The sequence below is a fragment of the Diceros bicornis genome, chromosome 38 (genome assembly GCF_020826845.1).
Source record: "Diceros bicornis minor isolate mBicDic1 chromosome 38, mDicBic1.mat.cur, whole genome shotgun sequence".
Lineage (NCBI taxonomy): Eukaryota > Metazoa > Chordata > Mammalia > Perissodactyla > Rhinocerotidae > Diceros > Diceros bicornis.
The window spans coordinates 2,034,593-2,062,096 of NC_080777.1; the positions used below are offsets into that span (position 1 = coordinate 2,034,593).

Sequence of the window (27,504 nt, forward strand, 5' to 3'; positions counted from 1 at the left end):
AGGTCCACACTCAGGAACCGAACCCAGGCCACCAAAGCAGAATGCACTGAACTTAAACACTAGGCCCCCAGGGCTGGCCCCACCTTCCTCTTCCTCTTTTATTGCTCACCTATTCCTGTTCTTTATTTACTTTGCAACTAGGCAGTTTGTTCTTTTTGTTTCTTTCTTTATACATTGTCCCAGTTTTTTGTTATGTAAAATGTAAATTTTTTCCTAGTATTTTAATTTAATTTATAATATTGTACTTTAAGAAAGTTTTTTGTTTTTAATGGAGTCAAATGTGTCATTCTTTTTCCTTTATGACTTTCTCTTTTTTTTTTTGTTCATGGATGGTGGGGGAGATTCAACACTGTCAAAATGCCCATACCACCGAGAGCGATCCGCAGATTCAATGCCATCTCCATCAAAATTCCAACGGCATTTCCCACAGAAGCAGAAAAAACAATCTCAAAATTCCCATGGAACCACAAAAGGCTCCAAACAACCAAAAGTCATCCCAAGAAAGAAGAACAAAGCTAGAGGCGTCACAATTCCTGATTTCAAAATATGCCACAAAGCCATAGTAATTATTATTTTTTCTTCTTTTTATTGTGGTAACATTGGTTTATAACATTGTATAAATTTCAGGTGTACATCATTATACTTCCATTTCTGCGTAGATTACATCATGATCTCATGTTCACCACCCAAATACTAATTACAACCCATCACCACACACATGTGCCTAATCATCACTTTTACCCTCCTCTCTTCCCCCTTCCCCTCTGGTGACCACCACTCCAGTCTACATTTTCTTTTAATACTTTTATAGTCTGAATTACATCTGGGTTTTTAAACCATCTTGAATTTATTTTTATGAGGTATGGTTGGTTCTATGCTTTTTTTTTTTGTAAGGAATATTAGCCCTGAGCTAACATGCGTTGCCAATCCTCCTCTGTTTTGCTGAGGAAGATTGGCCCTGGGCTAACATCCGTGCCCATCTTCTCTACTTTATATGGGACGCTGCCACAGCATGGCTTGACAAGCAGTGTGTTGGTGTGCGCCCAGGATCCGAACCTGTGAACCCCGGGCCGCTGATGAGGTGGAGCATATGAACTTAACTGCTGTGCCACCGGGCTGGCCCCTGGTTCTATTCTTTTTATCAAATATAAACAGGCAAATTTTTAACTTCTCTGAGACTCAGTTTCCTTAGCTGTAAAATGGGGTAATAATATTTGCCTCACCAATACTTTGCTAAGATTAAAAGATTACGTTTTTAAATTGCCTAGCACAGTCCTTGGCATATAATAAATGTTTACTATATGTTAGCTGGATCTGAAAATATATTTAATGACTTTTATAGGTATATTGAATCTATATGAATATTTTAATAATATATTTAATAATTAATATAATATTTAACAAAAAAATAGGACCATCGGCATAGATCATAAAACTACCAGTCAGTCCATATTGGACAAATTCAGTTTTTACATAACAACCAATAGGTTAGTCATGTGTGGAAACTCTGGCTATCAGACATTTTGATTGCTCTTGGAGTATGGGAGGTACAGAAGGGTTTTAATATTCATGGAGCATTTATTATGTGGCAGGAATTGTTTTAAGCACTATATAGGTATTCTTTCAATGACTCCTCAAAATAACCCTAGTAGTTAGGTACTTTTATCTCCAATTTAAAAATGGGGAAATTGAGGCACGAGAGGTTAAGTAACTTTCCTGAGGTTACACAGTAAGTTAGCAGTAGAACCAGAATATGAGTCCAGGCACTATGACTCAAAAGCTAGTGCTCTAGGCTCAAGGCTAAGTTGCCTCAGTAAAATCCCAAGAGGTAGGAATTATTCTTCCAAACAACAGAAGACTCCAGACTCAGGGAAGTAAAGTAATTTGTCCAAAGGTCAAAACGTAGAGCAAAATTGGTCTGACTCTACTGACCACAGTCTCTCTATTCTCCACACCAGTTCCAACTAGAGCATCTCTGACTGCTAAGCAGTAGATGCTAAAATGCCTTGTCATGTGAACAGCAAGTACTTACTGTCTCGCACAGGCAGGTACCCTGCTCGAAGCCAGGGACACAGAAATAAGCAAAACATAGTTGCTGCCTCCAAGTATATGCAATATATTATAAAATCGTAGAAGAAAAGAGCCCGAGTCAGTTGAGGATGAAATGGGGCAAGGCTGGTGAGAGAACTTCTAAGAGGAAGTGATGTTTGGGCTATTTAAATGAGCCCAGATAGACAGAGAGAGGTGACTTGAGCACAGAGAAAAGAAGGGGGCATGGGAGAACACACACTATAAACACCACTGGATGGTGTATTAAGTAATAATTCTCAACTTCCACAGAATACAATGCCCATAGGAAAAGGCTTCCTCTGGAATAATGAAAATGGAACAAAATAGACGCACACAGAGAACTGTAGTATTTCAGTCTAGATGGAAACTTCAACTACATCAAAGCTCGTGTGTAACTCGTCCTTAGTTGATCCTCAAATATTAATACTGGGACGTGGTGGGTCCTTCTTCACAACATAATATTCATAATATTCTTACAACAGGCAGATGATGAAGATGGGATAATAACTCACTCTACCTAAACTACTGCAGGAGAATCCAAGATATGGCAAAATCAAAAGAACTCCTCTCAAACTCAGTTTTGTTAAGAATAGTGCTGGATTTGCAATTATAGAGTCAGAGAAATGAACGGAATTGTACAGATTACCTACTTCAATTCTTTCACTTCACGATGAGACTGAAACCAGGAGAGATACAATTACTTCTCCAAAATGACACAGTCACACACAGTTGGCAGAACTCACCTATTCTGTCTTCCAGAAAGCTACAATGAAGAAACCTTTTAAAATCCATTTTATTTGAAGCTTAACAGTAACCATATGTGATTTAGCATGAGGAATAAAGAACACAATGCCTCTTTAAAGACATAATCTTCCATGTTGCCAAAGACTGGGTGTGTAGAAGCATACTTACTTAGTCAGTCTTTCAATGGTCTGCGTGTGAACATTATTGTGGGTTTGGGAAAGAACAGCTTCATGCTGAGCACATTTCAAACAAAGACCACCAACACGATTAGAAATATTAGCAGCAAGAAGAGACTCTTTATGTTTTAGTTGCTCTTTAAGATCTTCACAATTTTTCTGGTATTCAGCTAAGTCTTTCCTAAAAAGATAAGATAAAAAAGGTCTAGTAAATGGCCAGGTAAAAGCACACTATTTTCAAATGTATCATCATGTGATAACTACTACCATCACTTACTGGTGTTTACCTAATGAGGTGCTTGACATACGATAGGTAATTAATTCTTACCACAACTCTGAAATGCAGGTACGATTATCCTAATTGACACTTTGAATAAAATGAGATTTGAATATATTAAATAATTAGCCCAAGTTCTTCTAAGATTTTAACACAGATTCGTCGGCCTCTGATTCTGGCTCTCTTTTCACAGCATCCCATCTCCATTACACTATATTACCCACAAAACAAAAACAAAACTCCAAATACAAATCCCAAAAAGTTTCTCTTAATAAATTCTCCTTGAATTGAAGGAAATACCATATTTCAAGTGTTAACCCATTCAAATGTGTAAAGAGTACCTTAAAAGATTACATAAAGGATCTGGATTTTATCCATGAGTAATTTATTATTGCTCATTTTTGTTAAGGATGAAAAAACATTAAAAATTTATCTAACCACAAAGTTTTATAAAGAGTTGTTTCAAAAGAGAGTGAGCTACAAAAAGAATTTATATAGAACTTGCCAGTCATAAGATTTCATAAGTAGCAGCTATTAGCTGGAAATATGCGGCTTGCTAAAGACAGAGCTGAGAAATTGTGTGTGTATGTTTTTCATTTGTTTTTACTTTGTGGGATAGTCCCTGGATGAGGTTTTTCTCCAAGTTGACTTTTTAAGGATAAAATGACCAGTGTATGGGGTTGTATTCCCCCTGCCCCCTCCCCCATCCTCCCCAGCAAGGCTTTGGTCAAGTCAACTAGGGCAACCGAGCTTCCTTGCATAGACATCCCTTTCCTGCTGTATAAAAAAAACACTTCCTAGTTTAAAAAGCAGAAAGTTGCCCTTAAATTCTTGGACTACTGAAGGCAGGCACTTTCTCTCCAGCTCAGCCTACTTTCTGTCGTCAATTTCTATTATACTCAGGGATCTACAGCTATCCTAACTTGCTCACTGCCATAGAGGAGAAGCCAATAATCGAGACACCTGGCTATCACACACTACCTCAACTCTTGGGATCTGGGGGACTTTCAGGCAGCCCACGGGAGGTGGAAAAGACCCACAGGCACTCTAAGGGTTAAAAAAAGCTAATCTAAACAGTCTGAAGTTGGGGGGGGAAAAAGCTATTTTTGCCCTATACCCAAGATAATATCTCCAACGTAATAAGTTTTCTTTTTAGGTATCATGTAGAAAAAGTCTGACTTTCACAGCCTTTGTAAAAAGAACTTTGGAAGCACATTTCAAAGAGTTTCCACTACTGTTTCTGTCAATTTCAAATTCAAAACACTCAGATAGATTTGGTTACTTGAAATAGCAAAAAATAAAAAATAAATAGGTACCATAAAAGCAGAGTTTCTGAGACTAGTGATTTTATATCTTTCATAAAGAAAATGCCTCTTTAAATAATCTTAAATTATACTAAAAAAAATGAAGAAACAGAAGGATGGAGGGAACAAAGTCTAGTTCATTGCAAGGTGGTATTTTAATATAATTAAAGATGGCATATTTGAATTCTGAATGAGGCAAAATAAGTCACATTCTGATAAGTATAATGACCTAGAAATACATTACTTTAGAACTGAAGAATCAAAATACAATAGAAATCAAAATATAAGAAAGCAAAAATTAGACTTTTTTTTTTTTTTTTGGTGAGGAAGATTAGCCCTGAGCTAACATCTGTTACCAATTTTCCCCTTTTTGCTGAGGAAGACTGGCCCTGGGCTAACATCTGTGCCCATCTTCCTCTACTTTATATGGGATGCCTGCCACAGTATGGCTTGATGAGCGGTATGTAGGTCCGCACCTGGGATCCGAACCTGCAAACCCCAGGCCGCCGAGGTGGAGTGCACGAACTTAACCACTACACCACTGGGCTGGCCCCTTAGACCATTTTTTAAATGTTAGGTTTGTTCATGAAAAAGTAAAAATCTCTACAAAAATCCTAAAACTAATCAGAATAAGGTGTGAAAAGCATAAGAGCATATTAAAAAAATGAACAATAAAACATGCAGTGAAAGCCATGAGTTCTGGTTCTTAGTATTACTCTAGACAATATATGGCCTGAAAATTTTAAATTTTATTTCAAATTGGACTTATTAAAATCAAATTACAAAAAGTATTTTAAAGTTTATTTGATTTGAAAATATTTCATTACCACTATTTAGAACACCCAAAATACCTCAAAAACTTCAACTGAGATTCCAGGATTTCATTCTTTTCCTCATAAGTAAGTTTTAGCATCTCCTATAGAAAAGAAAAAAAATGTACGTTTCCTCCATGTCCTGTGTTTTATAAGCAAATTTTAATTATTAATATTAAATTCAATATTTTTTTTCTTTCACCCAAGAGGAAAAGTAATGTGTCTTCTGAGGAAACACTTTTCCTAGTCCACCCAAAATTTTCTGTTTATTGAGTGAATACCTGCAAAGAACTACTGAGTCATAAAATGGCAATCACTGCCAAAAAAATTTTTTTTTTTTCAAAATTGCACTGTCAGGTCTTACTTCTAAAAGCGTGACTCTGGGAAAAACCAATTATAACCTCTAAGGTCCATGAAGACAAGGATCAAATCTTACTGGAATCTCCCATTGCGATTGCTGCCTATTCTATGTACAATAAACGTGTGCTGGATGAACGATAAAAGTAAAGTTACATATCACATCATGACAGACCAAACTGACATAGGATCTACAAGCCCCTGCGGATGTCCAATTATTCTTTCATTCAACCAACATTTACCGACTATCTAAGATGAAGATGCCTCTAACCTCAAGGAGCTTACATTCTAGGAAGGAAGAGAAAGACAGAAGAACAATTTCAATTACATATAATTTACTCTAGTGAGGTATACAGAAGGTAAAATGAAATCAGAGAGGCAGGAACGTGTAATTCAGCAGACGAGAAGTGGAGAAGGTTTCATGGAGGAAGTTCTAAGACTTAAAAGGTAACTTCCGACTGAGCAAAAGGCACAGAGGCTGGAGAAAGCATGCTACATCTTTGGCCAAAAAGTAGATCAGTATTGCTAGAATGTAAAACGCTGGGGGAAGAGTGGATAGAGATGGGTTGAATAGGTGAGGTTGGGCCATGAGAAACAAAAATATTAAGATCTTTATTTAGACAACTCATGTAGTCTGCATGTAGTGGAGACATTGGGTGGACTCTGAAAACTTTTTATCAGATTTGAATCTTAAATCACTCTGAAGTGTGGAAAAAGAAAGACCAACAAAGTAGTCATCACAAATACATGAGATAAGCACATGAACAAGAGTAATCAAGCAGCAAGAACAGAAAAGAAAGAATTTAGTATAGAGCTATATAAAGGTAAAAGTGACAGAATTTTACGATTGAATAGATATGGGGGAGAAAAAGATATTAAAAATAATCCTGGGTTTCTGAATTGGGCAACCAGGTGAATACTGGTGCTAAAGATTTTTTCAGACTGATAAAAGGAGGTAAAATGGAATCATAAAAATATTCAACTAATTCAAAAGAATGCAGAAAAGAAGAAAAGGGGAACAAAATAATAGATGGGAAAAAAAGAAGCCAAATAGCAAGACAATGGATTTAAACCCAAGTGTATAAATAATCACATTTGAAAATCAGATATTGTTAGATTGGATAAATAAGCAAAACTCAGCTATATGTTGTCCATAAGAAACCCTCATCAATATGAAGATACAAATATGTTAAAAGTAAAAGGATAGAAAAAACTACACTGGGTCAACACTAATCAAAAGAAAGTGGGAGTCAGTCAAAATACAAAAACCATGTGCTATTCTCTATATCAGCAATGAGGACTTAGAAGATGAAAGTTAAAAAAATATATATCATTTATGTAACATCAAAAATAACAAATTTAGGAATAATTCTAATGAAAAATGTGTAAGACCTTTACTCAGAAAACTATAAAAGGTTATTGACAAAAATTAAAGATGACCTAAATAAATGGAGTGATATGCAAGTTTAAAGGATTAGATGATATAATAAAGATATAAATTCTCCTCCAAATGACCTATAGCTTAAGGACAGTCTCAGTCAAAACCCCATAATGGCTTTTCAGAACTTGATAAATTAATTCTAAAAAGCACTTGGAAATGCAAAAGGCAAGAAATAGTCAGGACACTTGAGGACAAAGAACAACGTTGAAAGACATGGTCCACCAGATACAGGGCTATAACAACCAAGGCAAGATAATAGTAGCACAAAGACCGAGGAAATAAAACACAGAGCCCAGGAACAGCCTCACATATATGTACACCTGATTTATGACAAAAGTGGAAGACCAGAGACTGTCTTTTCAACAAACAGTGCTGGGATACATAAATAACCATATGGGAAAAGAACAAAATGTGGCCCCCTGCGCTTCACATCACATGCAAAAATTAATTCCAGGTAGACTGTAGATCTAAATGTTAAAAGTAAGATAATATAGGAGAATATCTTCATGACCTGGGGTAAGGAAACACTTTTTATACAGGACACAAAAAGCACTAAACAAGAAAGAGAAAAACTAATAAATTGGACTACATTAAAATTAAGAAATTCTAGTCGAGAGAGAGAGAAAGAAAGAGAGAAAACTATCAAGAGTGTTATAAGACAAGCTACAGGGTGGGAAAATATACTTACAACAGATATAACCAACAAACAGCTTGTATCCAGAATATATAAAGAACTTTCAAAAGACAATATCATAGAACTCAAAAATAATGAGTAGGATATTTGAACAGGCACCTCATAAAAAAGGACATCAAATGCCCAACAAATAAATGAAAAGATATTCAATCACATAAGTAATCAGAGAAATGCAAATCAAAATCACAATGAGATAGCATTACGAGCCCACCAGAAAACCTGAGAAATCACGTGTTGGCAAGGATATGAAGTAATGGAATCACTCACATGCTGCTGGTACAAGTATAAACTGATAAAATCCACCTTGGAAAAATTTGCCTTTATCTACTCAAGTTGAATATATACATACCCTAAGACTAACAATTCCACTCCAAGGTACACACCCAGCATAAATGTGTGCAGTGCACAGCAACAGACACACAAAGAATCTCATAGCAGCAATATTCACAAGGGCCCCAAACTGGAAACAATATAAATGTCCATCAACAGTATAATAGATAAATAAATTGTGGTATATTCATACTGTAGACCCACCAACGAAAATGAACTTCTGTGACACGCACAATATACGGGAGTCTAACAAATATAATGTTGAACGAAAGAAGCCAAACACAAAAGAATACATACTATGTGATTCCACTTATATAATGTTTAAAAAAACAGGCAGAAATCAACTAGAGTGTTTAGGGATCATGCTTAGGCAATTTCCATGCACGTCAAGACAGTGATTAGCTTTAAGGGAATGAGGGGGCAGTGATCAGGAGTGGGCTTGAAGAGAGCTTCTGGGACATGGCAATGTTACACATCGTGCAGGTGACAATTATATGGGTGCTCATTTGGAGATAAGTCAGTAAGCTGTAAATTTTTGTTTTGTGTACTTTTATGAATGCATGTTAAATTGAGTCATTAGAAAAGTTAAAGGAAGACTGCATGATCAACTAACATACATTTTTTTTTTAATTTTTTTTTTTTTGGTGAGGAAGATTGGCCCTGAGCTAATATCTATTACCAGTTTTCCTCTTTTTGCTGAGGAACGTTAGCGCTGAGCTAATATCTGTGCCCATCTTCTTCCATTTTGCATGTGGGATGCCGCCACAGCATGGCTTGATGAGCAGTGTGTAGGCCCACACCCAGGATCCAAACCTGTGAACCCCAGGCCGCTGAAGCAGAGGACGCGAACTTAACCACTACGCCACGGGCCCAGCCCCTAATGTACATATTATAGAATGCTGCTGCAAGGTTCAGGAAGATGAGGTCTGGTCTGTGGAGGTCACTAATGAGCTTGAAAAGAACAGGTTTAGGGGACTATAGGGGGTAGAAGCTCAATTGAAGGATGTTGACGAGAGAATGGGAGATGAGGAACGGAGACGCGAATACAGACAACTGGACAGGTTTTGGTATGAAGGAGAACAATAGCTGGGTGACAGTTTGAAGGGAATGTAGGGTCAAGAGAATATATTTTGTGTTTGTTTGCTTTAATATGGGAGCTAGTAAAGCACATATTCTGTTGAGAATAACCCAGTCAACAGGGAGAAAAATACAAGAGCAAGAGGAGATAAGCACAAGAGTGAAACTCTTGAAAACAGAGAGACAGATTTGGGACATAGGGCACACAGATGCAGGGATTGACTTTGGACACAAATAGGATAAAAATGAGTCTATAATAATCATCAACACAACACTAAGAAGAGACATAAAAGAAGTTAATTCCAAAGTGGGACAAGGAGGAGTAAAGCATGTAACCAGGGAAGCTGGGATGGGAGGGGGCATTTGAACTAAGCTTTGCAGGCTGGAAACATTTCCACATGTAGAAGACAAGAAGCAAACATTTTGGGTTGGGGAGATTACATAAACCAAAGCCAGTTATTCAAAGAGAAATGGCAGTGGGTCATGAGTTTATGAAGTAGTAAGTAGTGAGCGGTCTGTGCGCCTACAGCTAATATTCGTGAGGATGACAGAAGAATCAGAAATGAGTCTGGAAAGGTAGCGAGGCAAATTGTGGATGGCTTGGGAGACTGTGGTCTTTATCCTATGGGTATTGAGTGGCTATTCAGCTGAAAAAAAAATGCATTTAGTCTTTCAGCTTTTATTAAAAGAAAGGAACTCTCTCCTAAATAGTAGAATAAAACTTGGATTAGGGATTGAGAAAGGGGAGGGAGACTGGGGCCAGAGAGAGCCTTTAGAAAACTATAAGAATAACACCTGTGGATGATAATGAGAGCTGAACTACGATTCATTCTCTCTTCCCCCAGAACACTCCATTTACAGTGTTATTTTTAAATTTTCATCATTATTGATCAATTCTGCCGTGTCAGATCTTTGCAAAGAAGACTTCAAGTTAACAAGAGGAAAGAAAAGTTCTGTTTGTTACATAGATCAAAGGATTTAACAGTATCATTTGATCTTAAAATAGAATTATTTCAGACTCTGGGAAACGAGGACATTCAAAAGCAGCTGCATATACGGGGGAATTTAGAAAGACACAAGCATGCCCAGGGAAGACACAAGCTCAGAAGAGTCCTGAGGAGACCTTAAGCTTTCAGTTGGGCTGATCTCTCGGCTCAGAGCAATCCCAGTTACATGGTGAAGGAATCTCTCAGCACCGGGCCAATCTGCAAAGACTCGGAGAGGTGGTTGTTCTATCTTTTGGGGTTTTTTGGTGGTTGGTTGGTTGTTTCAGCTCCGGGCGTTCAAGGAAATCTTTGTCAAACATTAGCTGAGCATGAGCTAATGAAACAGAGACTTCAGTGATCACACATGACAAGGAATAGTCTTTACAAAGATAGTTTGGAAAAGTCTCAAAACAGAAGGACTACTACAGCCTTCAACAATAAAAAAGACAGCAAATCTTGGGTAAAATGGGGCATCTGATTTCCAGAGTTGCTATTCCACAGCATGACAGTTTAGTTCAATGCCCAATTTTCAACAACCAAAAAAACCAGAAACCAAAAAATAAAAAGAAATGGGAAAATATGGCTCACTCAAAGGAACAGAATAGATAGATAGAAACCATACTTAAGAAACTACAGACATCAGACTTACTAGTCAAAACCCTTAAGACAACGGTCTTAAAAACGCTCAAAGAGCTAAGCAAAAACACGGACAACGAACTAAAGGAAATCAGGAAAACAAATTATTAAAAGCAATCCAACAGGAATTCTGGAGCTGAAAAGGACAGTAACTGAAATGAAAAATCCGCTAAAGGATTCAGGAGCAGATTTGAGCAAGATAACAAAGAATCAGTGAACTCAAAGATAGGACAATTAAGATGATGGAGTCTGAGGAGCAGAAAGAAAACAGAGTGAGGAATTACCACATGATCCACAACTCCACTTCTGGGTATATACCCGAAAGAACTGAAAGCAAGGACTCAAACAGATATTGGTGCATCAGTGTTCATAGCAGCCTTATTCACAAGGGCTAAAAGGTAGAAACAACCCAAAAGTCTATCAACAAATGAATGGATAAACAAAGTGTGGTATATACATGCAATGGAATATTCTTCACCCTTCAAAAGGAATTAAATTATGATATGTGCTACAACATGGATGAACCTTGAAAACATTATGCTAAATAAAAGTAGGCCACATACAAAAGGACAAATATTGTTTGATTCCATTTAGGTCAGGGCCTTAGAATAGGCAAATTCATAGAGACAGAAAGCAGAAGAGGTTACCAGGGACTGTGGAGAAACAGGAATGGCAGTAATTGTTTAACGGGTACAGAGTTTTGTTTGGGATGATGAAAAAGTTCTGGAAATGGATAGTGTTGATGGTTGCACAACATTGTGAATGTACTTAATGCAAATTAATTGTACACTTAAAATGGTTAAATGGTAAATTTGAAAGTGGTTAAAATGCTAAATTTTATGTTATGTGCATTTACCACAATAAATAAAAGCACACAAAAAAGTAGATGCATAAGAGAAAAGCACCCAAACACTCACCAGTTCTCGCTTCCATTTTTCAGCCTCAGCAGCAGATGCAGCTTTGATGATATCTGCATTGCCATGGGAAAATAGTCTTTTGGCAGCTTCATCCACTCCAGAATCTTCACCTGTTGTAATCCAAGAATTCTGCATGTTTCCCTAAAATAAAACGTGCCAGTAACTGCAATCGACTTTTAACTTTAAATCAGCATGCATGCTTTACAAATGGAAAACTGATTCTTATCTGTGATGAAAGAAATAAAGAAAGCAGATGCTTCCAATTACAAATCAAGAATCATTTTACATTTTCAGGCTATTAGGGTCATATTCCACAACAAGTGTTACAAAGTCAAATTCCTATAGGTACAGGCAATAATGTAAATGAGCAAAGAGTGCTGGATTTAGCGTATTCAACGAATGAACTTATCTCTTACTCCTCTGAAGGCATATATTCTTGAAACACAGAGCCCTCTCTTGGTTTGTCTTTCATTTTCCACATTTCATAAAAGCATGACTAATAGTAAAAATTAATACATATGGGGTTTATTATGTGCCAGACACTGTTTATCGTGCTTCACACATATCAACTCATTTAATCATTACAACAACCCTATGAGACAAGTTTCATTGTTATCTCCACTTTATAGATGAGGAAACTGAGTCACACACAGTAACTTGCTGAGTCACAGAGATAGGAAGTGGCTAATAAGTGGTAGAGCTAAGATCTGAACCCTGGCAATCTGGCTCGAGAGTCCATGCCCTAAACCACTATGCTCTTCCCCCTTTCCAGAGAAATATTTATCTCCAATAAGAAAAACAGTGCATGGTGACAAACAGAAGTGACATGCAGCCTGCATGTCACGGATTCAAAAAGGAGGGGTAGGGACCAGGACAAACCATCCAAAAGAAGCAGCCACTTCTCGGTTCCACTTAATTGCTGCCGTGTGTGAATGCAAACTCCTATTACCAAAAAATCTTTTGATTTTTTTTTCAAAGATAAGCCAGATATCTGGCTCTTCATTTGAAACATTGTTAAATATTGGTTCAAAGTTGGTCAAACAAACAAAACATGTCCACGGACTGAATTTGGTGTGCCCATTGTCAGTTTGCCACCTCTGGCACTCTCTCAAAATTCAATGAAGAAAGCAGCCCAAAGATTTGGGTAATTTATGCAGGCAACAAGGAATGAAATTCTTATACTACTTTAATTCAACAAATAATTCTTGAACTCTCTTTAAGGGCCAAATATGGTAGCATTCACAAGAGAGGACAGATCCCCAGACAGAACTATACTGGAGCGTCACATCATGCTAGAATGTGGTAAAATTGTCCAAAGTAGTGCTCTTGAGACTCTACTCCCTATTCTTCAGGAAGTTCAGTTTAATGCAAACATTGGTGTTATACCTGCTACTGTCAGGCAGTGTGCTGAGAGCTTAGAGGGTGAAAATGAGCAAGACTGTTATCCTCAAGGAGTTTAATAAGGGAGACAAACAGTCTAGCAGATAATTTCAATTTAATAAGATAAGTGCTGGGCCAAAGGTGTGCACGGGGGACTACGCCAGAACAGAGGGATATTAAGAGCAACCGGAGATTCCAGGAAGGTTTTCTGGAGTTTTGCTGTGATGTCTTGAAGGATGAGTAAGAGTAAGCTAGATGGGAAGGCATGCCAGGAAGAGAGAACATCATGAGAAAAGTTCACAAAGGTGTGAAATAGCATGGTGCCTGCAGGGGACTCCTAGGCAATTCAGCATTACTAGAGGTTGAAGCACAAGGCAATGGATGTCAGAAGATGAAGCTGGAGGGTCAAAGAAGGGTCTGGAAAGTATGGTGTGCTATGCTAATAAGCTGGAACCTGATTCTGTAGGTAGGAACAAATCTCCCAAGATCTGACCGCATTAAAAGTTGCCTTGGAGAGAGCAATGAAGGACGGTGGTAGTAATTTCCTATGGAGCAATTGGAGAAAGCATATAGACCACAGATCGCTGACTTACGGTATAAAATATTGTCATTCTTCGGAAAGAAGTGCTAGTCTAATTGCCACTTTGTTCTTTCACAGATAGCTTTTAAAAACCTGAATGGTATTTGACCAAGATTTTTTTAAAAATCTAATTATATTTATACCCCTGAAGGTCATTGAAAACCTTTTATTTCTTAATTGAGGGGAGGGGTTGGTAGTGGAGGGGATGGGAATAGACATGGAAAGAAATGGCTCAGAAATTTTCTACTTAAAAAAAAATCTCCTCAATCTTTGAAGGAGTACACACGCCAAAATTTCTAATAAATAGCATATTTTAATATTATTATAATTTTTGAACTCTCAAGAGAAGCCTTCCACTAAGAGAAATTTTATAAGAATGAAAAGTGATGAAAAATGAAGATAAAAATAAAATATTCTTTGAATGGTTTTAGTTTTTTAAAAATAATCTGCTTGCTTCTTCAACCACTAGGTCATAAATTAGGCTAAAAGCTAAAAGTCACATAGGCTGCCATCCAAGTCCAGGGCTAAAAACCAAAAACAATAGAGAGGAGGCTCTTCTCTTCTGTGCTTGGGGAGAAACTTCCATCCTCTGGCAAACAAAGATGGTTTGGTCCAATGCTGACAAGCTATTCCTAATTCATACAGAAAGCTGTATCATTCAAGGCTAGTGGATGGGTCTGGGGAGTCAGACAATCCCAATTTTGAGCCCTAGCGTTGCCCTTTTCCAGCTCTGTGACATGAGACCAGTTACTCTGGTTACTTAACCACTGTGTACCTTAATTTACTCATCTGAAAACAGACATCATAATGCCTGCCTCGTATGGCTATTGTAAGACTGAAATAATGCAATGTAAATGAAGTGCTTGACACAGTGCCTGGCACACATAACCATGCAGTCATCAATATATATTAATTATTACTATATAACTTTTAGTTATTTTTCAAAAGAAGGCATCAAGAAACACTGAAAAGCTATATTCAAATCTGCCAACAGCTTTGGCAAGATCTACCATCAACATGGTAACAGGCTCATTAAAAAGAGTTCAGAAAAAAAGGGAAGACAATATCTCTTGGTCTGTTGATATTTAAGATACTCTAAAAAGTCTCATTTACGTTAGAACTCTCAATAGGGCACCATGCTAGGTTGCTGAAATGCCTCAAGTCACCTACACAAGTAAACAGTGGGGGTAACCATCCTGTAACAACAAAATCACAGAGGACTCACATTGAAATGGAGCTCAAGGTCACCTGCCACATCTGTAACAATCATTTTGAGTTTGCATGATATTTTAGCTCATGTGAATGTTTTTTAAAAAAACAAGACCTCTCTACGACATTGCTCCTTCTGTAACTGTGGCTGTAGTTTTCTTTTTCAAGTTTCCTTTGTTCATATGGCAGAGCATGTGCTCTTTCCACCACTTCCTTCCCCTTCTGCATTACTCACTTCTCTTGCCCTCTGATTCACTTGTCCACCTAGTTTCCTTTCTCACTTCACTTCCCCTTCTTGCACTTCTTTGCCATTGTATAAATACTGAAGACTATGCATAATTGAGTCACCGTTTGCTAAGAGACTACATATTTGGAAGAAAAGCAAAAGAATATATTTATTTTAAAAATGAGCTACTTCTAAGTCCTTTTTATATGGCTACAGTATCTTCAAGCTGACATTAAAATAATAGGCAACTAACATAGAATTTTTAACTACTAATATTATTAATATAATAATATAAATCTTCAAAAAAGTCATAGAGTGAAGGGAAAATAGCTGATTACAAGCTGAAATGTAATTGCAGAAAAATAAACTGAAATACTAATCAGCCCATTTTATTGTTCAGAGTTCAAACAATCAGCTACTTCTAAACAGCAAATTCTAACACATAGAACTCAAGGATTACAAATTAAACATCAGGTCAGGTAAATAAAAAAACTTCAAAAACAAAAATTAGAGGACACTTAGCTAAAACATTAAGACATTCCTATTTTTTCTTAACAGACCTGATTTACTAATGACGACGAAGTCAAAACCACCAAAATTCTTTGCAAAGCAAAGCTGCAACAGGCAAGTATTAAAACTTCCCCGTGGAAAGTTGAATTTGTCTCAAAAAGCAGAACAAGCTGCAATTAACTGTGTCCTATAGTAAAAGAATGAAAAACATTTTTAAGGCAAAAGTATTTCCGACAAGCCACAGGAGATATTAAGTTTAAACACTATTTAAATATCAGCATAAGAATTCTGTGTCATAGAATTATAGAGATCATATAATCAACTGTTCTTCAAAATGTGGTCCACCGATATTAGAATCACCTAGGCAACCTGTGAAAAATTCATATTTTTAACTCAAGGACTCAACCCAGACCAACTAAATCAGCCTCTCAGGGGATGGCGCTCAGGAATCTGCAAGGCCAAAACGTATCCCAAGTGACTGTTATTCATATTAAAGATTAAGAACTGCTAATATAGGTGAATCTTCTCAAATTGCCAATAAACAAGCAGAGGACGCATGAGGTTAAGCCGTGCTTGAAAGCCCTATAAAATTACTTGCTCATCATCCAGCTTGTTAGGGACAACGGGAAGACTAACGTTTTGAATCTTGGACCCTCAGGCCCGTGTTCTTTCTGTTCTACCATGCAGCTAATTAAGACTCAGGAAATTCAGAGCTCAAGGAAAACTCAGAGAAATACAACAGAAATCTAAGCTACAGTTTCTGGACTTAACAAAGTCTTTCCTATATAACACACTTCCTGCTTTCAGACTTGCCTTTCCATATGGAAAAAACATAAATGGTATGCTCAGAGCAGAAACCAGAGTAGATATGGGCATCATTACGTCATTTCATTTGAGGATTCATTCCACCGCAGCGAATTTTAATTTTTGAGGCCCCAAGTGAATACCAGCATAGTACTTTTGCCAAACTTCAAGGAGAGAATCTAAGCAGTTCAGAAGGCCGGGGGAGAGGGTAGGAGGGAACAGTCAAACTAAAATATAATTGGTAGTTTTAAAAAATGCTCACAGATGCATCCAGAAGTGTCTGTTCCCTCATTGCCTCCTCTTGCTTTTGAGATTTCAGCTGTTGTTGGAGCCTTTCATTTTCAAGCACAACTACTTGTACCCTATTTTTCATTCCAGAGAGTTCCTCCTAAAGAAAGCAGAAACAAATACCAAATACATTAAGCATATTTAAGCAGTGCTGTTATTTGTTGATGATTAGACGATCCCACATGACACAAAGCATGCAAGACTTACACTCTCTACCCATTTTCTGAAATAATATAATTATATTTAAACAAACAAAGCAACTCAAACATTAGCTAACAAACCAAGAGAAGGCTGGGGGAAGGTAGCAGAGGGCCTGCTAACAGCCATATCACAGAAATGTGTGGCATCTGACAAATTTTTTATAGGCTTATAGAAAGGCTTTAATTAAAGGGGTTACCTAAAAGACTCTTAAGAATGAGGTAGACTGCTGAATAATAAGGTAAGATATATTATTACTCATTCTCAGATGCCAATAACTTGTCAAAAACTGACAGAGGACTAAACAGATAATAGAGGACTCTGAGAGAGAAAGGCATGGAAAGTTACAATGATTATCTATGAACTGGTAGCCAGATGGCAGATAATTATGCATGAAACAGTTTGGTGAAGAGTTCTGAAAGAGTGTTTCCTTGGCCTTGCAGGGTGTAATATGAGGAATTACAGATAAGTAATAATTAGAATAGCTATTGAGTGACATCTCAGTTTCTGAAAAAATGTTTAAAAATATCAATATATTGATGGTACAATACTTAACAATCTTAATCACCAATGTAATCAAAAACTACTATGCATTGCAGATCTTCCTTGACTTACAATGGGGTTACATCCTGATAAGCCCATCATAACTTGAAAATATTGTTAAGTTGGAAATGCATTTAATACACCTAACATAGCAAACATCATAGCTTACCCTAGCCTACCTACATGCTCAGAACACTTACATTAGCCTAGGGTTGGGAAAAATCATCTAAAACACAAAGCTATTTTACAATAAAGTGTTGACTACATCATATATATAGTAAAGTGTTGACATATATCATATATCAGAATGGTTGTATGAGTACAGAATGGTTCAAAGTGTATCGGTTGTTCACCCTCATGATTGAGGGGCTGACTGGGAGCTGCCACTGCCCAGTATCACAAGAGAGTATCTTACTTTATATCGCCAGCCCAAGAAAACATCAAATTCAAAATTTGAATTATGGTTTCTACTGAATGTGTATCACTTTTATACCACTGAAAAGTCAAAAAATCATAAGTTGAACCATCATAAGTTGGGGACCATCTGCATATGCAAATTCTATTCAATTATTTTATCCAGAAAAAAACCAAAGCTGTAATTAAAAGCTATAACTAAAAAAATATTGCAGACTTCCAATTTTTGGTCTGGCATATAATCAGCTTGGAAGACATTACTCCCATCTTCACAACAAGAAAAAAGCTGAACAAACTGAAAAATCAACCACTCTTCTTAGATCCATCAGCGAAAACAGCTACCCCCAAAATTGGAGACAGACAGGTGTTCCTGAGAATCACAACCTACCACAGCAGAAACTTCCGGGAGAATCAGTGCTGGGGTAGGAAAATGTAAAGTATAATTGATGAAATGCTGGAAGCTCAGTGTAGACGAGCTTGAGAGTTAAAAACTCTAGCAGGACCCAGTCGTGGGGGCTCCTATACTTCTGTGAGTTTTATCTCTAGGACACTACTAGGTTTTTACAGCAAAGACTGGAGAAAAATTCCCTCACGCTTCCTCCAGTAGGAGAGGAAAAGTAGCTATTTTGAAATACACCCAAAGCATTCCGTTCTTCTTTTTATTTCTTTTTTGTGAGGAAGATTAGCCCTGAGCTAACATCCGCTGCCAATCCTCCTCTTTTTGCTGAGGAAGACTGGCCCTGGGCTAACATCCATGCCCATCTTCCTCTACTTTATAGGGGATGCCACCACAGCATGGCTTGACAAGCAGTGTGTCAGTGCACGCCCAGGATCCGAACCTGGGAAACCCAGGCCGACGCAGTGGAATGCACGCACTTAACCCCTACGCCACCAGGCTGGCCCCAGCATTCTGTTCTTCTTAACAAGGCCAGCCTCAAGAGAAACTATTTTACCAGAGCCCAAATAACTGAGATTTTTCAGAATTTAAGCGAGCTAGGGGAAGGGAAATACCTAACTCCAGCTCCCTCTAGCCTGCCAGTCTCACTTAAGGGGAGGGGAAGACTGAGAACCACTTGTGAAGGTCATAGCCAAGGGGCACAGGCTCACTAAAAGACTGAGCCCTAATCACAGGACTATAGAATGCTTCCTACACTCCCACACCATACCACCACATCAAATTCCCTTGTTACTACACTAAAATAACTGCACATCTCAGACTATACTTCAGAAGAATTTTCAAGGGAAGTCCAAAGACAAGAGGAGAGACAAAAACCAGGACACTAGATGAAACTATAGCCTCTGGCACCTATAGTAACAGCAAACAGTAAACATAGCCTAACTCCTACCAAGATAAACATAAAACCTCGTACTAAATGTCTATTTCTGGGCTGGCCAGGTGGTGCAAGCAGTTAAGTGCACGCACTCCGCTGCGGCGGCCCGGGGTTTGCTGGTTCAGATCCCGGGCACACACCGATGCACTGCTTGGCAAGCCATGCTGTGCCGGCATCCCATATAAAGCAGAGGAAGATGGGCACGCATGTTAGCCCAGGGCCAGTCTTCCTCAGCAAAAAAGAGGAGGATTGGCAGATGTTAGCACAGGGCTGATCTCCTCACAAAAAAATAAATAAATAAGTAAATGTCTATTTCCCTCAGTTCCTTTTCCCCATTACATCGTGTCCAGCATTCAATAGAAAGTTAGAAAGCATACCAAAAGACTTAAAACACAGTTTAAAGAGACTAAGCAAGCACAGAACCAGACGTGGATATGGCAGAGATGTTGGAATTATCAGATTGGGAGTTTAAAGTAATTATGGTTAATATGCTAAAGGGTCTAATGGAAGAAGTGGACTACATGCAAGGACAGATGGGTAATGTAAGCAGAGAGATGGAAACTCCAAGAAAGAATCAAAATGCTGGAAATCAAAAACACTGTAATAAAAATGACAAATATCTTTGATGGGCTCATTAATAGACTGGACACAGCCGAGAAAAGAATTAGTGAGCTTGACGAAGGGTGAAGAGAGACTTCTGAAACTGAAATACAAAAATAAAAAAGAATGAAAAAGACAGAACACAATATCCAAGAATTGTGAGACAACTATGAAAGGTGAAGAAAAAGAGAAAGGAGAAGAAGAAATATTTGAAGCAGTAATGAACGAGCATTTTCCAAAATTAATGATAAGCACCAAACCACAGATCTAGGAAGCACAGAGAACACCAAGCAGAATAAAACCAAAAAATCTACACCTAGGGATATCATTTTCTAACTGCAGAAAATCAAAGACAAAGAGAAAATCTTTAAAGAAGTTGGAGTAAATAAAACCTTACCTATAGAGATGTAAGGATAATCACTGTATCAGACTACTCTTTAGAAACCCTGGAAGCCAGAAGAGATCTAACATAAAAGACTTTGCTCAACATCATAATTGCAAAAGTATATGTATTAATTACAGCTTATGGATAATTAAAATGAATGACAGCAATGTTATAAGGGACAAGAGGTGGAAATTGGGAATACTCTGTTATAAGAAATGTGCCCTACCCCTGAAGTGGTGTAGTGTTATTTGAAAGTAAACTCTGATGAGTGGTAAATGTAATTGCAAACTCAAGGACAACCACTTATAAAGTAAAAGAAAAAGTTCAATTGACATACTAAGAGAGGAAAAAAAATACAATCATAATATGCTCACTTTAAACCGGAGACGGCAGAAAAAGAATAGAAGACAAATAAAGAAAGAAAGAAAGAACGAGGGCAATGAAAACAGTAACAAATATGGTAGATGTTATAGACATTCAACTATATCAATAATCACTTTGAACGTCCATGGTCTGAATACACCAGAGATTGACAGAGTGAATAAAAAACAAGACCCCAGTATACGTTATCTACAAGAAGCTCGCTTCAAATATAAAGACACAGATAGATTAAAAGTAAAAGGATGGAGAAAGACATACCACGCTAATATAAATCAAAAGAAAGCTGGAGTAACTACATTAATTTCAGACAAAGCAGACTTCACAGCAAGGAAAAATATCAGGGATAAAAAGGAGCATTACATAACGATAAAGAGGTCAGTTCTCCAAGAAGACATAATAATCCTTAATGTGTATGTGTCTAACAACAGAGAGTCAAAATACATGAGGCAAAAACTGATAGAACTGTAAGCGAAAATAGATGAATCCATGATTTCAGTTACGGATTTCAACACGCATTTATCAGTGATTGACAGACCCAGCAGATCTAGTAGATTGGCAAATTATCGGTAAGGGGAACTGAACTGCACCATTAATCTACTGACATTTATAGAATACTTTATCCAAAAACAACAGAATACATGCTCTTCTCAAATTAACACAGAACATTCACCAAGACATAGCACACTGTGGGCCCTACAAACACATCTTAACAAATTAAAAAGAATAGAAATCATAAAAAGTATGCTTTCAGATCACGATGGAATTTAACCAGAAATCAATAACAGAAAGAGCTGGAACACTCCCAATGTACTTGGTGATTAAACAACACTCTTCTAAACAATATGGGTCAAGGACAAAGTCTCAAGAAAAATTTAAAAATACTTTGAACTAAATAAAAATGAAAGTACAACTTATCAAAATTTGTGAGATGCAACAGAATCAGTGGAAAACATCTGAAAGGAAGAAAGATTCCAAATCAATAATCTAAGCTTCTGTCTTAGGGAAAAAAAGAGTAAATTAAATTCAAAGTAAGCAGAAGAAAACGTATAATAAAAATTAGTGTAGAAATCAATGAAATTAAAAACAGGAAATCAATAGAGAAAAGCAACAAAACCAAAAGCTGGGTCTTTGAAATGATCAATAAAATTATTAAGATTCTAGCCAGGCTAATTAAGAGAAAAAGAGAGAAGACACAAATTATTAATATCAGAAATGAAAGAGGGGTCATCATGGACATTAAGAGAATCATAAAGGAATACTATGAACAACTCCATGCCCATAAATTTTGATAACCTAGATAAAATGGACCAATTCTTTGAAAGACACAATCTACCAAAACTCACAGAAGGAGAAATAGATAATCCGAATAAGCCTACATCTATTAAAGAAATTGAATTAACAATCTTTCAAAACAGAAAGCACCATACCCACCACTGGTTCACTGGTGAATTCTACCAAACATTTAAGGAACAAATTATACCAACTCTTTAAAATATCTTCCATAAAATACCAGAGGGAATACTTCCTAACTCATTCTATGAGGCTGGCACTACTCTCATACCCAAACCAGGTGAAGACACTATAGGAATGTAAAACTATAGACCAATATATCTCATAAACATAGATGCAAAAATACTCATCAAAATATTAGCAAATCAAACCCAACAACGTATAAAAAGAATTATACAACAGGATCAAGTGAAATTTATTCTAGATATACAAGGCTGGTTCAATATTTGAAAATGAATTAATGTAATCCATCACATCACCAAGTTAGAAAAGAAAAATCATATGATCATATTAATAGATGCAGAAGCAAGTGACAAAATCCAGTAGTCATTCAAGATAAAACTCTCAGCAAACTAGGAATAGAGGGAAACATCCTCAATTTGATAAATGACATCTACAAATAACCCAGAGCTAACATCATACTTAATGGTGAGACAATAAATGGTTTCCCACTAAGATCAAGAACAAGGCAAGAATGTTCCCTCTCATCACTGCTATTCAATATCACACCAGAAGTCCTAGCTAATGCAACAACACAAGAAAAGGAAATAAAAGCTATACATATTGGGAAGGAAGAAATTTAAAAAAGACACCCATCTTAGCTCAGAGATGACATCATTGTCTACGAAGAAAATCTCAAAGAATTAAAAACTGCTAGAATAAGTGATTATAGCAAGGTTGCAGATTACGAGATTAATATACAAAAGTCAATTGTTCTCTTATATATTAGCAATGAATAATTGGAATTTGAAATTAAGAACACAATACCATTTACATTAACACCAAAAAAGAGAGAAATACTTAGGTATAAATCTCAAAAAATATGTACAAGATCTCTACAAGGAAAACCGCAAAACTCTGATGAAGAAATCAAGGAATATCTAAATAAATGGAGAGATAGTCCACATACATGGATAGGAAGGCTCAATATTGCCAAAATGTCTGTTCATCTCAACTTGATCTATAGATTTAACACAATCCCAGTCAAAATCCCAGCATGTTATTTTGTAGATATTTACAAACTGATTTTAAAGTTTGTATAGAGAGGAAGAAGACCCAGAAATAGCCAACACAATATTGAAGAAGAACAAAGTTGGAGGATTGACACACTAGCTGACTTCAAGACTTACTATAAATCTTTAATAATCAAGACAGTGTGCTGTTTGCGAAAGAATAGACAAATAGATTAATGAATTAATAGAACAGCGAACCCAGAAATAGACTCACACAAACACAGTCAACTGATCTTTGACAAAGGAGTACAGGCAATTCAATGGAGATGGTCTTTTCAACAAATGATGCTGGAAGAACTGCATGCCCACACACACACACACAAAAAAAGCATCTAGACACAGATCTTACATCTTAGACAAAAATTAACTCAAAATGGAGCATAGATCTAAATGTAAAACACAAAATTATAAGATACCTAGAAGAATGGAGAAAATACTGGTGACCTTGGGCTTGGCCACGATTTTCAGATATAACACCAAAAGCACAAATCATGAAAGAAAAAAATGAATGTTAGCCTTCATTAAAATTAAAAACTTCTGCCCTGTGACAGACACTAAGAGAATTGAAAGACAAGCCACAGACTGGGAGAAAAGGACTGTAAAATACATATATGATAAATAAGTGGTAGCCAAAATATATATAGAACTCTTAAAACCCAACAATAAGAAAAATTAACAACCTGACTAAAAAATGAGCAAAGGACCTGAATAGATACCTTACCAAAGAAAGACTATAAATGGAAAATAAGCATATGAAAAAAATGTTCAACGTTATATGTCACTAGGGGATTGAAATTAAAACAACAACGAGATAATACTACACATATCTAATAGGCTAAAATCCACAACACTGACAACACCAAATGTTGGCAAGGATGTGGAGCATCGGGAACTCTTATTCACTGCTGGCGGGAAAGCAAAAAGGTACAGCCACTTTGGAAGACAATCTGACAGTTTCTTACAAAACTAAACATACTCTTACCATGTGATCCAGCAATTGTGCTTCTTGGTATTTACCTAAATGAGTTAACAATTTATGTCCTTGCAAAACCTGTACACAAATGTTTATAGCAGCTTTATTCATAGTTGCCAAAACTTGGAAGCAAACAAGATGTCCTTCAATGGGTGAATGGATAAACAAACTATGTTACATCCATACAATGGAATATTATCCAGTGATTAAAAAAATGAGCTATTAAGCCACAAAAAGACATGAAAGAACCTTAAATTCATATTATTAAGTCAATGAAGCCAATCTGAAAAGGCTACGAGCTGTATCATTCCAACTATATGATATTCTGGAAAAGGCAAAACTATGGAGACAGTAAAAAGATCAGCGGTTGCCAGGGGTTTGGCGGGAGGGAAGGAGAGATGAATAAACTAGCAGAGATGATTTTTAGGGCAGTGAAACTATTCTGCATGCTACTGTAACAACGGATACATGTCATGATACATTTTTCAAAACCTACAGAATGTACCCCTCAAAGAGTGAACACTAATGTAAGCTGTGGAGTTTAGTAAATGATAATGTAATAATATGGTTCATCAATTGTAACAAATGTACCACACTGATGCATGATGTTAATAACAGGGAAACTATTGGGGAGGTGTTAAAGGGAGTATATGGGAACTCTATGTACTTTGCATTCAGTTTTTCTGTAAACCTAAAACTGATCTAAAAGGCAAAGTCTAGGGCCGGCCCCGTGGCTTAGCGGTTAAGTGCGCGCACTCCACTACTGGCGGCCCAGGTTCACATCCCAGGCGCGCACCAATGCACCGCTTGTCCGGCCATGCTGACGCCGCGTCACACATATAGCAACTAGAAGGATGTGCAACTATGTCATACAACTATCTACTGGGGCTTTGGGGGCAAAAAAAAAAAAAAGGAGGATTGGCAATAGATGTTAGCTCAGAGCCGGTCTTCCTCAGCAAAAAGAGGAGGATTAGCATGGATGTTAGCTCAGGGCTGATCTTCCTCACAAAAAAAAAAAAAAGGCAAAGTCTATTAATTAAACTAATAAAATATTTCTAAGCCCTTAAACATTACTTTCATTCTATTACTCCCTTGTTAAAATGTAGCAAATTTACACTCTGCCTGATTTTCAAGGCTTTTTTAATCTTCCAGTTTACCAGTTCAGCATTATTTTAATTATTTCTAGGAGACATCCTCCACTGTAGGAATTTAGGATAGCTGTCTCATGGCCCCCGTAATTAAACCACGTTCATCTCGAATATATCCTTTCATTGTTGCTGTTCTATGAAATTCTTTCATCTCCCTTCTGCTGATCTAAATGATCCTACTCCTTTAAGATTTTCCTCTCCCATAAAAACATCTGCAAAGACACTAGCTGTTAGTAACCTTCTTCTCTTATTATAATTACAGTTTATACTAAGGAACAAAGGCCTACACTATATTCTCTATAGTGCTACTGTGGTGCTTAGAGGGAAGAGTACTCTCATCTCAACTAGATGTCAAGTTTATTACAATTTATACTGAAGGGTGGCAGTCTCCCACCCCAAAATATGCTACTTTGGAATAAGAATCATTTTGAGCTAAAGGCACTTGAAAAACAGCAGGTACAAGACGAGTGGTCTGACCTCCCCTTTTCTTCCTGAAAGCAGGAGATACACTCCCCTGTGAAAGCTGCCCTCCCTGTACCAGGAGGAAAGAAACCTTCCTATCACCAGAGACGGGGAGTTGAGGCTGAGAGAAAGCTGTACAAACAGACCTCGTTAAAATAGCTCATCTTCCTTTAGCCTCCCCATATATTTTAGTTACGTTTCTGTAACTGCCTCTCTTTGTTCAACCTAGTACTGTAAGAGCATTCAGGTTCTGCCGCTTCTTTGGGTCTTCATTTCCTTACAACGGCTCCCATGTCACATAAAACTTATATTAAATAAATGTGTATGCTTTTATCCTGTCAATCTGTATTACGTCAATTCAATTCTAAGGTCCAGCCAAAGACTCTAAGAGGGGAGAGGTAAAGTTTTGTCTCCCCTACAATATCTTTTAAGTTTTACCCACAGTATCTTAGGGATGAACAGTAGCTTGTTAATGGAAGGGGTCCTAGGATATTACTTCATCTTTTCTGGTCATGCAAGAAAAGTCACATAATAATGATTTTATCCTCTAAGAACAAAGAGAAAACGACACGCTAAGATCAGGAACTCCCTAGAAAAGTCAAGACAATGAAAGCTCTAAAGGTTTCTTAAGTTACATATTGGACTTGCACCCTAGAAGAGCAGACAAAATGTTAAAAATATAAAACATGATACGAAATATATCAGTAATTCCTAGAAAAATATCACATGATCTCATGCAGTGATATTGAAAAAGAAAAGAAAGAAGTAAAACATTGACATACTTTGGGAAGGCAGAAAGGCTCCAGTGGCCTTAATAACATTACTGCACTGCACACAGTCGAGCAATAGAACGGTTTACTATTACAAGCCATAGGTGACACATCTGGTTTCTTGATCATTATTATCACTGCCCCATGAGCCATCCTTATTCAAAGTAAAGGTAGGAACCGTACACTGACAATGGAGTAGACGCAGTCTAACAGCTGAAAATCTGACCTTGCTGCACCACAGCTTCAATAGATGGACAAGTGTGGGAGAACGAGCGGTATTGCCATTCCAAAGCATTTGCCATCAGCTGGACTACAGTAAACGGGGTGGAAAGGAAAAATTCTGAAACATGAGAGCATATGATCAAAATGTTAGACGTAGTTATGGACTACTGGGAAACCAAGCAATCAGAAATGGCGTGGTCAGCAGTATCATTCCCAAGCCCGAGAAGCTCCCGAAACACGTCAGTCTTCTCAATCATACGGATGGCAATTGTCAACATATTGCTATAAACACGAAGACTAATAATAGCAAATTTTCATACAGGGTACCATTAACATAAACTTTAATTTAGATAGGTTTAAATTTTTAATGAGAAACTTACCTTGCAGAACTTGACTTCTGCCTCTAAATGATGAATGTATTGAGACTGGTCATTGATGATAGGCACAAGATTGTGCACAGTAGGCATATTGGTTTCCTCACATTCTGACGACTTCTAAAGCAAAAACAAAACAAAACAAAATAAGCATGTTTGGATTTAGCAAAGAATCAGTTAATACTATCTCCATATGCAATTTAGCACTGATGTCATATAAACATAGACTAGACCACAATGTGGCTAATAGTATTTATTTCTCGATCCTATAAATTCCACAAATAGCCAAGATTCAGGGATATGAATATCATTTTTTAAAGATGGAAAGTGAAAGTGGTTATAAAAAGCATATGGTGAATGGAG

The 27,504-nt window shown here is 37.1% G+C and overlaps 1 protein-coding gene across 1 annotated transcript in view; it reads right to left on the reverse strand.

The window, feature by feature from the left end:
- The window catches only part of SDCCAG8 (SHH signaling and ciliogenesis regulator SDCCAG8), a 226,350-nt gene that overhangs the window by 184,126 nt on the left and 14,720 nt on the right, over positions 1–27,504 (reverse strand). The window contains exons 4-8 of the mRNA XM_058533531.1: positions 27,148–27,261; positions 16,793–16,918; positions 11,822–11,962; positions 5,423–5,487; positions 2,983–3,171 (exon numbers count right to left, since the gene is read on the reverse strand). Of these exons, the coding sequence (XP_058389514.1) occupies positions 2,983–3,171; positions 5,423–5,487; positions 11,822–11,962; positions 16,793–16,918; positions 27,148–27,261 (635 nt within the window). The remainder of the gene's footprint in view (positions 1–2,982; positions 3,172–5,422; positions 5,488–11,821; positions 11,963–16,792; positions 16,919–27,147; positions 27,262–27,504) is intronic.